The sequence below is a fragment of the Coenobita brevimanus genome, chromosome 30, assembly GCF_032717465.1.
Source record: "Coenobita brevimanus isolate Jiangsu-jjx chromosome 30, ASM3271746v2, whole genome shotgun sequence".
Classification (NCBI taxonomy): Eukaryota; Metazoa; Arthropoda; class Malacostraca; order Decapoda; family Coenobitidae; genus Coenobita; species Coenobita brevimanus.
The window spans coordinates 28,303,264-28,315,299 of NC_136983.1; the positions used below are offsets into that span (position 1 = coordinate 28,303,264).

Sequence of the window (12,036 nt, forward strand, 5' to 3'; positions counted from 1 at the left end):
CTCCATATATTCTTAACACTTTCCACAATCCTTGTCTATCCACCCTGTCATATGCTTTCTCCAAATCCATGAAAGCCGCATACAACTTCTTCCCCTTCTCTAGAAGGGAAAGAAGTTGTATGCGGCTTTCATGATATATCAGTGACTGCTCACTGACGGACTAAAATACCAAAACATTTGTTAAATTACTAGGAATATGAGAACTGATACTGATAGTGATGATCTTGTTCTCGATTTGTAATAAACAGAAATTTGATTACAAAGAAAGATTTCCCCTGAGATGCAGCATATATGAATTAAAAATAATTAGATAAATAAATAAATAAGCTACGGGGTCACTGAAATACTCACCCAAGGAGGAGACCCTGGGGAGGACGAGACACTCACCCCAAGAGGAGGCCACGGGGAGGCGCACAAGGGCCTCAAGCCACACAGGCCAACGTCCCCCACTACCATATGCCCCTCTTCCACCCAGCAAGACCAGCGGGGAGTGCATCACCCTGGTGCTTTACCCTCCAACCAGGACAGCACTCACCAGACTCGGGGTGGGAATTGCTTCTATACTGTCCCACGTAGGCCTTCTGTAACGTCCACCGGACTTGCCACTAGAGGAGGAATGACACCGGTCTTCCCAGTCCTACACATCCCAAGGGGAGCAGCGGCACAGTAACGTCCACTGGACTTGCTGTAGGGGAAGCATCCACCGGATCTCCCTCTTCTGCCACTCACTTACAGGAGCAGGGGGTTGGTAATGTCCACTGGACTTGCCGTCAGAGGAATGTCCACCGGACTTCCCCCACCTATCATCCCAGGGAAGGGAGCAGAGCCTTGGTAGCATCCACCGGACCTGCCATAGAGGGGACTTCAACCAGATTCCCAGCAGGTGCGACTTTCCCCCGGCAGAAGAACCTTGGTAACGTCCATTGGACTTACCGCAGACACAGGAACATCCACCGGACTTCCTCTCCCTGCTGCCCCCAGGATGCTTGGTGCCCCGGTAATGCCCACCAGACTTGCCGGGTGAGGGGAACGTCCACCGAACTTCCTTCTTCCACTACCCCAGAAGGGAGCCTTGGTAACGTCCACCGGACTTGCCAGGCAGAATGACCATCCACCGAATTTCCTTCCACTGTCCCGGAGTGGAGCTCCAGCAACGTCCACTGGACTTGCCAAGCTGAGGGAACGACCACCGGTCTTCCCTCCTCCACTACCTCGGAGTCTCCTACCGAGGGCAGAGTCCCTGGCTCGGCCGGCCCCTCCAGAGGCCAAGCAAGACGTCCCTCACTCTACCCCCGCACCACTAGGGGTGGAGATTGCTCTCCTACAGAGTTCCGGTTGGAGGAAGTCTGGAGTGGACCAATCGTGAGCCTGGGCGTCCTGTTCTTGCAGCCGAGCCCTCGACACCCCCAGCAGCTGTCAGACTGCCTGGGAGCAAGCAGCCGGAGGCAGCCCCTGATGGCCTCCCTTTCCTGACGAGACCACAACCCTGGCCCTCGAGGAGCGCCCTGACGACCCCGGGCCAGGACCAGCCCAGACCCTCCACCAGGACTCCCACCACTTCCAAGGGCAGGTGCCGAGCAGCGCGTCTACTGGCCCTGTTTGGCCCCAGTTCCAAGGACCACCACACTCCTAAGGGCCCCACCAGGAGAGGGCCACCATCAAAGCCATCCTTCAGTCCACACCAGACACCCTACTACGCAGCCCGAGACGAGCGCCTCTCCTGAGAGCGCACCCCGGACAGCCCATCTCCCACACCTGGCCACCACCAACACCTACCTGTGATTTAGTCTGTTTTCCACTTATGTACCAATTAGTGTTGTATAGTGTTCCATGTATTGTGCAGTGCATTGTATCTTTATAAGTTAACATAGGCTATGTGTAAGACTGGTTAGCCTGTGTTTGAGCCCAATTCCTTTGTTGCATGCTCTGGACCAGTCCTGAACAAAAGAACCCAAGTCCGTGCGCGTGTTCTGTGTTCAAGAAGTTGAACTTAGAACATGCAGCATAACTGTCACAAAATTACCATAATACTTTGTGTTTGATGGGTTCCTTTTTGCAATATAAGAGTAACTGGATTTTGAACAATGTCTTTGAGTGACTGTATAGGCATGGGAATGTATCTGACGGCCAGGAGAGGCGTCAGGTTGCCGGTGTAGCTTCGCATCAGCACCAGCGTGGCCAGCATCCACACACCCACCATCACACGCTCACACCACCACCACCCAACCCTCTCACTCACATCTGCAACAACACCAGCACCCATGAAGTCAGATGACAGAAAAAACGGTTATTATATGAATACAACAGTGACTCTTTATGGAAAAACGATATTTAATTTAATGTCACTTTTGTCCATCTGCTATCCTGAATGGCCATTTGTAGATTCGAGACTTTGTGAACATTTCCATGAAATAATTAAGAGGTGTTGCTGACTGTTAATCGAAACCAAATGGCAAAAAATCTGGACAAGTCGTCAAGCCTGAAGATATCAAAGCAAAATGTCTCGCAACACAGCACAGCATGAAACCTTCTAATATCAAATGTCAAAAGAAAATAACATTACTGAAACATCTTTTGTGTATGACTTGCAAACCAAAAACTTGAAAAATGGACAAGAGAACCTCACCTTGTTGCAGTAACAGTCGAACACAGTTGGCACTGTTGATGAACAGTCTCTTCCAGTGTGATGCATTAAGCGGCAGGCAGTGTGCCAGGAGTTGCAAAGCAGCGAGCACCGCCATCAGTGTCACCAGGATTCCCACCCACACTAAGGGACCTAATGGCAATAGCAAGCTCCAAGGATCTACCTCACCCTGTCCTCGACCGCCCAGGATGCGCGCGCTGGCAAAAAGTATAGGGTAGGCAAAGTCGACTGCTGTAGCACGTTCCAAGGAGATGACAAAGGGACCCAAACCAATATCCGCCTCCTGGTTTGATGATACTGAATTAATTGCAGCGTCAGGAATAGTGTGGTACAGGCGCGCACACACACACACACACACACACACACACACACACACACACACACACACACACACACACACACACACACACACACACACACACACACACACACACAAATCAATACTACAGTAAGACAATAAAAAGTTATAAAATATTCGCATGTGGGACAAAATAGCTGTATATATGACAACATGACTATGAGGAAGTGTTGGAAGTACAGTACCTGATGTTGGATTGGCCTAGCAGTGAGATATGAGACAGTAAGCCTGAGATATGAAGAGTGAGTGTTGTAGACTTTGTTAAAATTGTGAATTCTTACGAAAAAAAAAAAAGTGTGCAGAGAATATGCATATCAGAGAGAGAGAGAGAGAGAGAGAGAGAAAGAGAGAGAGACCACAAAGGAGGAAATGGGAGAGTGTGTGTGGAAATGTTTGAATCACTGGTGTCTGGGCATCCGATAGAAATGCATGTGGAACTGAACATACTGCACTGATGAAGGAATGAACATAATTTCTGTAATAAACATGCAGAAGTTAAGTGATCTAGGAAAACAGAGATATTAACAGGCCCTGACTGTGGAAGTTCCAAACCACTTCTTGCAATCGTGAACCACATCAGAAATGTGGATAACTGTGCGCATTAAACAAGTGTGCAAAATTACTCATTATTTGCTTTATATGACTAACAGTAATAGTTTAATAACAGTCTACTTCCGAGGAGAGATATTATTTGTCAGTATGCACATTTATACTAATTAGTATAATTAATGTTTAAAATAGGAACTTACTTCCTGCTGTGTCATTCCAATCATGCCTGACCAGGAACCATCCGATCTCTTGGCCCCCCAGGCACCATCGTTGGGCGCGACAAACGTGAAGCTGAAAGGCACGAGACGAGATGCACTGTATACTCAGCCACACAGAATATGTGGTTCTCTTCGGGTAGTCCGGCCTTAACTTTAATAGCAAGACTTATCGGTATTCTGTAATTACACTGGATGAAGAGTCACTGTATACAGTTACACAGATACAAATTAAGGAAAGACTGACTCCATATATTGAAGGGTTAATGAAAGACACATACCCTGTCCGTTTCCCAGGGGTATGGATTTTTTTTTTAGAGCATAAATTGCACTTCTTTTTCAGACAAATAATGTACCTCAAGGAAAGGCAGTTCTGTAAAAAAAAAAAAAAAAAATACACTGCATTTCAACGTACTGGAAGTTCAAAGCTTCGGCTATGACTTCCAGCAGAGTAACTTCAGGGCTGAGTATAATGATTCGCTTCCGTCCAGGTGCTTCTGGGTCATCCACCACCTTGGTCACGTAGATGGGCATCGGCACGCGAGCCACTGTTAACTGAGTACCATCCAAGAATCTACAAGCAGATGAAATTTCTATTAGGAACTACATGTATTAATTAAAACTTAGACCAGTTGGCCGTCTCAGAAGGAAGAAACCCTTACTTCTGAAATTATTTGAAGTTATTCAATCACTGCTGCACATTTTTTTCCCCTAAACTGAATATTACCTTCTGGCAACATTAAGAAAAACAGAAAAATTCTTATCACAGTAACTGAAAGAATGGTAAAATAATGAGTGAATGGCTTGCCTCTGGGGTCAAGCTTACATTTGCGAGGGCTACATTGATGAGTGACAGAACAGTGGCTCATTTAACAAGGTTGTCTCTTGATAGTTCTTTTATCATTACAATTATCTGTCCATATTTGTGAACCATGCCTACACGTTTTGATGTAGGAAACATGGTTATGATGTAAAATTACAATGGATTAATGCACGCAGATAATCGGTTCAGTACATACAGCACTTTTCATCTTTTCTCCTTGACGCATCCTGTTGCCAAATCATCCTCAATAAACATTTAAAAGATTATCATAAGTACACTTCTTATCAATGGAGGTTGTGCTCCAGCTGTCAGTTATGTGGGTGAAGAAGGCCCGTATTCTCGTCGGTTTAGAAAGCTCCCTTTCACCACTTCCTAAGCGATTCATTTTGCTTATTACACCTTGCCGTCCTCCTCTGTGTTACTTAAACGATTCTCATATCACCACGTTCTGCACGAATTACCTGCAAACCTATAGCCAGCCCTATTCGAAAGTAATCGATAAGAAAAAGGTGTTAGGGAGCTCCCTCAACTGACTACCTTATGAGCTAAAGTCTCATGTACCAGATAATTTACCTATTGAACTTGTCAGGGAATGGAGGTTGGTGAAATTCGATAATTAAACTCTCCTTATTCCTGCAAGAGGCAATTCGAAATAGCTGGTATTCTGGCTTCACATACGGCAAATACACATACACACTGCATCTGAAAAGTGATAAACACAGACTTAAGGTTCTTCATACGGTGAGACTTAATATTACTCTTAAGATGTGTTGTGACCATTTCAGTGTATTGCTACTGACCCAGGTGGACATGACGAGGTGTTGAGTACGATGAGCATGGAATTGGTCATAGAGAGGGTTTTACGGAGGTGGTGGAGGCGGTGGAGTGGGAGACGGGAGAGAACAACGAGTCTCGTGGAGCACACCAACAGACGCTCCCTTTGAGACCATTTAGCGAACGTGGTGAGGAAGGCTGGGTCATCACTCACGACCACCACTGCCACGGACCTGGACACCTGCCGTAGCTGTAACACCTTCCCTGTTAGAATTTAATGGCCTGTAAAGTGAATTACTGACCCACCTTGATAGCTCTTGATATCACTACACTGTTTTTGCTGTAACTTCATCTAAAACTGACATCTTCCCATCTTAAGTGCTAAGTCGTAATAACAGATTAACACTAAAATATGATGCTGTTCATGTATATGTGCTAAGGAAAGAACATAGAGCCATTGCATTGGCTTTTTCTGCCAATGAGCTACGTTAAATAAACTGCAAAAGGCCAAAAATCTGGTCCAAGATAAAGTAAATGACCTATGATATACAGTATAATATATTGCGGTGTTATACACCTGAACACAAATGTCTGCTGAAAATCCTGTGTTAAAAACCCAAATACATACGGAAATAATGGATTTCTAATGGACTGTGCAAGTAAATGTACAAAAAATATTTTCCTTTGTAAACTCTTTACTAAAAAGGCATTTCTTGAGTTTGATAAGATTACTTTACGGTAGTACTAATAATATGCAAAAATCATATTTTTGAAGAAGTTGCCACTGTGAACGAAGTCCTTTTTCGACTGAAATTTTTATTTTCCTTAGGTAAATTAGACAAATATCAGACGCATCATTGATGTAAGTGAGTTTGCTATGTGCGGTGTGGGCAAAGATCACTACTGACCAGAATATAGTAATCACCAGAATGCTTCATTGGCTGTAAGCTGCGTGCATCATATATTCATGGCTAAGAGATCATTTTTTTACGTAACTTTCCAGGATGCTGTTATTTGTGGTTTTGTGAGAAATATATTGCCTCTCTCAAAACCAAAACTTATGTAGATAAAAGACCATACGTTTAACCCATTCATGGTTGGGATCTATGAAGATAAGGACACACTATCTCCATCTCTGCCTGAAGTAAAGTTAAACCTGGCGTATTATTTTGTGCCCCTTTCAGAGCCTGCCTCTAGTCAGTTGGTACGATTGCATAGATATTGATTTCGACCCTACATGAAGCATCAAGAGGACAGAGTCGAAACGTAAGAACTGTATCGTAGCTTGTGTGTACCTTACATTAGGAGTACTTAAAATACAGACGCTTTGTCGCAGTCCACGATCACAGGACGCATTCCATGGAGAGACTGCCAAGGTGGCACGAGATTACGAAAACAATGTGAGGTGCCATGATAGTGTTGTGTTGAAGTGTTGTGCATGCAAAGAAAAAATCTGTACATTTCTGCCCACGTTTTAAGTCTGTATGTCTCTCTATCTTGTTATCTACCTGTTCATGGCAGCATTACCCACTTTCTTTGGATAACCCCTATTTTTTGAAATGATATATGTATCAGATTTTTTCAAAGACAGGTACTCTTACCTTCACTGACATGCTAAACCACATGCATACAGAACTCTATATGCATGTAGTATAGCATTTTGGTGGTGACCTGAATTGTCTGGTACAAGCGTTGGCGAAAGTATATGCTTTTCAAGTGCTGTATTCTTGTTTAATCAGTTTTGAATAACAAATACATTAACAGTATCCCCCAGTACTGAAATACTGTAAATACATTCATAATCATAAAAAAAAAAAAAATCAAAGTCGGCATCGGAGGTCCTGTCGCCTCTCCTGTTTTTGACTCCATAAACTTTGATAATCAGTTTGGTGAATCTGCAGTAACCCACACTGGATAAAAGGAAAGAATTTATGTTACACTGAAGAGGACAGTCAAGTTTAATAACCAAAAAAATCGCTTGAGAAAAAATGTGAGGGACCTTCCTTAACCCCTTAACCCCTAATACGCGGCCATCGACAGCCGACCCCCCCCGGGTGGCGGCGTTATATCGCGGTCTGAGTACTTGTAGGAAAATATTAGCCAAAAATCAGAGATTAACCCTAGAGCATTATACTTGGTATTGCAGATAGTACTTACATTCAGCTTTCTCCAGAGACAGGTGTTGAGCCTTCGTGGACTACCCAAGGACTTGTGGAGACTTGCAAAGTTGGGTAACAAAATCTTCACTTTCACACCTCCAGCAACCCGGTTTCCCCTCTACCACAGCCTCATTCTGTCACAGTCAATTTTATACTACAACGTACAGGTAGTTTGGAATCCGTATTTGTACAATAATCACTGAAAATAAGGCTAAAATCAACGAAGCGTACGGTCGACATGCGGTGGCGGTCTTCCTGTCACTCAACAAACATTTCCATTTTCACAGCTAAAAACATGTATACTACATTATTTTCAATCATAATACTTCTCAAAAGATCACTGCAGCGCGCTTTTTATTCTGCCTTACGCCCGTCACTTTATTCTCGTTCCTGTCGGCCGCTCGCACTGACTCGGAAGAGCTAGAACTCACCATAATGTCACTTTGAAAGCCTGCGGTAAACTGACGCTAAACAGGGGCAAACCGTGCGAAAAAAAGCTAGTGTGACAACTGGGGAAACAAGCGTTTCCTATTAGCATAAGCTGCTTGTGAGAGGAGAGTGCAGATTTACAGTTCTGAGCAGTCAGAGCGCTGCCATGTATCACAGCCAGGCTGGCCGGGCCGTGGTGAGGGAGGTCAGTAGTACAAAGGTAAAGTATGCTAATTGTAGCTTAAGGGTGGTGGTACTGATAGACGATACCAGCTGGAACATCCTTGACCGCGTTTATTCAAAATTAACTCGAATCACAAACACGACGATCCGCCATTATGTCCTTTTTGGCGAGCGTCGCAAACGCGACACCCAGTGTTTTAGGAGTTAACTGCGGGGCGTCACTTTTGTGATGCTTGGGAGCAAGGGATCATACCACGGGGCGACACTTTTTTGATTCTGTGTTATTTTGAATTCGCCCAGGCTTTGAAATGGTGGCTTGTATCATCTATCAGTATGGCAACACTAGTCAGCACTGCTAATCTCATCTGTACTCTCATCCATTGTTGACAATTTAGTCATTTCTCCCCGTTCTTGACTCCCCTCCCTACCCCCCCTCCATTACCCTATCCTCTCGCCTGCCCGGCCGTGCTATGCTAAGTAAATCTTCCCTGGAATTTTTCACTGATTTCATCCATTGAAATAAGCCCTATGCCCTATTCTTATACCAAATAATATATACAAGAAAGAAATAAGGTAAGTGAGAGTGCCATACACCTAGAATTAGCTAATTATCACCTGACAACACCTCACGTGCACTCGTTCACAAATTTTCGCTGTTTATTTCCCCTTGAAATATTCCGTATAATCTATTTTCGTAATAAATATATATATAAGAAAGGAAGGGAGAAGTCTAAGTGATATTTACATTCACCTGGAACTACCTAACTATTGCAGGCCACCACACTGTATTCTATGCTAAGTAAATCTTCCCTGGAATTTTCCACTGATTTCATCCAATGAAATAAGCCCTATGCTCTATTCTTATACCAAATAATACATACAAAAAAGAAATAAGGTAAGTGATAGTGCCATACACCTGGAATTGGCTAATTATCACCGGACAACACCTCACGTGCACTCGTTTGCTAATTTTCGCTGCTTATTTCCCCTTGAAATATGCCGTATAATCTATTTTCGTAATAAATATACATAGAAGGAGGGAAGGGAGAAGCCTAAGTGATATTTACATTCACCTGGAACTACCTAATTTATTATGTATTGTCTTGGTTTCCTGCCAATCATTTCATTGCTATATATTAGCTCGTCTCATGGGGCTGAAGTTGGTAGTATTGCACCTACCCTAGCCAGGCGGCAGGAGGCCACCACTATCAGTTCACTGTCGTCTTTGAAAGTGAGAGTATGTCTGATTTGCTCCTGCTAATTTCCGCCGCTTTATAGCCCCATGCAAAGGGCCCTGTGACCTTTACTCCCAACTAAACCTCGTGTGGAAAGAGATAAAGGGCTGACAATTGATAGAGAGTGACTATGATCTTTTTATTGAGTAAAACAGTGCAAGTGGAATTGTAAATAAAGTGTAAATAATGTGTAAACAGCAAGAAAGCAATGAATGTAAATATATGTGTAAACAGCAAGAAAGCAATGAATGTAAATATAAGTGAAGTGGAAAATAGTTTTATAAGTTACTTCAAGTGACAGTGCATAACACAGTGTAAATAAAATAGAAATGTAAATAATGTAAATAAAGTACAGAACGTAATTGGAAATGTAAATGAGTGGTATTATAAGAATACGAGTATATATTATACTAGGAGTAATGAAAGTGAAAGTTTCACTCTAGCATGTATGAATACTATGAGTTATGAGAGTGAAGGTGAAAGTGACATTCACTCTCAATGCTAGTATACAGGACGAGAAAGTGAATGCTACGTATTTTACTGAAAGAAATTGAATCCCTACAGTGACAATAAACTACTATTACTGAAGGAAACTTATGGATAAAGACTGTAGATATATATAAGTGTTATAAAGTAACAGAAATATAAACTGTGAGTGTTTTTATGAATAATAGACAACACTAGCGGCGAACGATCGAAAGTGGGATGGTCATACGCCCTCGTAATTTTCTTTGCTTTCACAGTGTTTTTTTTTTGGGAGTATGGATTCCAAACTATTTGAGAATCATAGATTAGTGTTTCTAGTGATAATATCAGGCTGTGGTAATCATATTACGAGTTGTCGGGAAGTGTAAAGCGGAGACTTCGTTACCCAACTTCAGAGGTCTCCACAAGTCCTACGGCACTCGACGAAGGCTCAACAAACACCCAAGGAGAAAGCTGAACGTATGTGCCATGAGTATATGTGATTTTAATATTCTAGGACTAATAACTGATTTTTGGCAAATATTTTTAGCGAGTCTGTCGGAGCACGAATATGCCCACGAGAGCCGCAAGTCAAAGCAAAACAAGCCCGCGGTTTAAGGGTTAAAAGCCAAAAATACCGGCTCTGGCCAAATAATAATTTTATCAACGTCTTTTGCACTGGATTCTGGACAATGTGGTACAAGGTTAAGAAATTCATGAGCGTTTTTACAGCTTTAAGTACACTCATCAGTTAGAAGACAGAAGAGTATAAAAATACTCTAGAGCAGGAAGTGTCCCACCCACCTCAGCAGTGACGTAACAGTGACCTACGCGCCTCAGCACTGACATGACAGTGTCCTACCCGTCTCAACAGTAATGTGACAGTGACCTATCCACCACAGCAGTGACGTGACATTGTACTACCCATCTCAACAGTAATGTGACGGTGACCTACCCGCTTCAGCAGTAACGTGACAGTGTCCCATCAGTCTCAACACTAATGTGACAGTGACCTACCTGGCGAGCTTGGCCGACCACCCGAGACATGTGTACCTGCGTCACGTTATCGTCCTGGCCGCCCACACCCACAAAAAACACACCCACACCCAACCACGCCGTCACGTCAGCTACACCAGCAAACTGCAGGATTATGGTTAGAAGAGCTTAGATCCGCCTTGTTTACTACATAAGTCATTATACTCAACATTAACCATTACTTAATATCACTGCTCAGGTCACTATCGGATGTTTCAGATATGATATAAAAATGAATAATATCCACTATAGCCCATTGATTATGATGCTTGTCCCCTACCCACCCAACCAACACACCATGAAAAGAAATTACAGATCTAGAAATACCTACCAGCGTATTTTTGTCCGTGATAAACGTAACAGAGAGGTCCTGTGACGAAGCTTGTATCATGGCATTCAGTATCTCCACCATCTTCACAGCTGAGCTTGTGTCGTCTGCACCTTCAAAATTATTATCCTTATCATCATCATCACTTATCCTGGAGTGATTCCGTTTAGCCCCATCAGTACAAGAGACCTTCATTAAGTTAAATAACTGGGAGGGCTGCAAGGACATGGGGCCGAATTCTTGTCGGAGAAGGAAACTCCAAGCACTTCTTCCTTTGGGGACGTCCACATGCTTGCTGGATCAAGTGCTGGCAACATGTTAACAACACAATAACGAACAAGCCGCAAACATGCTCGGAACAACAGCGTCCAGCTCATGGTGGCTACAATATGATGAAGTCTCAGCTGCCTCGTATGGACACACATCACACTGCCTCCGCTACCTCTGCTGCCAGTAAATTCGAAACTGCACTGAAACATCTTTGCATTCATCTGTCCAAATACTGAAGCATACCTGTATCCAAACATGATGCTAGCTGTGTTGCCAACACATGTTCGGGGACACGTTTGGACGCGCACTTGGTGATTAATTTTGAATATGGCTGGTTAATATCCTTTTGTACGTTTTTTATGCAGAGTATGGAGATACTGGAATGATTTATGCAACACGGAAAAAAGACAGTAAGATGTAAAAAAAAAAAGTCACTTAGGATGTGGGGTTAGGGAACTTCCTTAACTGAAGAGAATATGGAGCATGAAATACGTCACGATACCGGCAAGATGAGTGGGAAAATCTATATATCTCTCTCTACATCAGTGCTACTGTACTGCATCCATCCA

At 43.3% G+C, this 12,036-nt stretch overlaps 1 protein-coding gene across 1 annotated transcript; it reads right to left on the reverse strand.

Annotated features, from left to right (window-relative positions):
- Positions 1–1,976: 1,976 nt before the first annotated feature.
- LOC145395272 (putative glutamate receptor) lies at positions 1,977–11,281 on the reverse strand. The gene is made up of 7 exons (XM_080268952.1): positions 11,201–11,281; positions 10,852–10,974; positions 5,390–5,613; positions 4,182–4,340; positions 3,752–3,842; positions 2,627–2,927; positions 1,977–2,008 (listed from the first exon to the last, which is right to left on the reverse strand). Exons 1-7 carry the CDS (start codon positions 11,279–11,281, stop codon positions 1,977–1,979), a joined length of 1,011 nt encoding a protein of 336 aa, XP_080125078.1.
- Between the last annotated feature and the right edge of the window lie 755 nt (positions 11,282–12,036).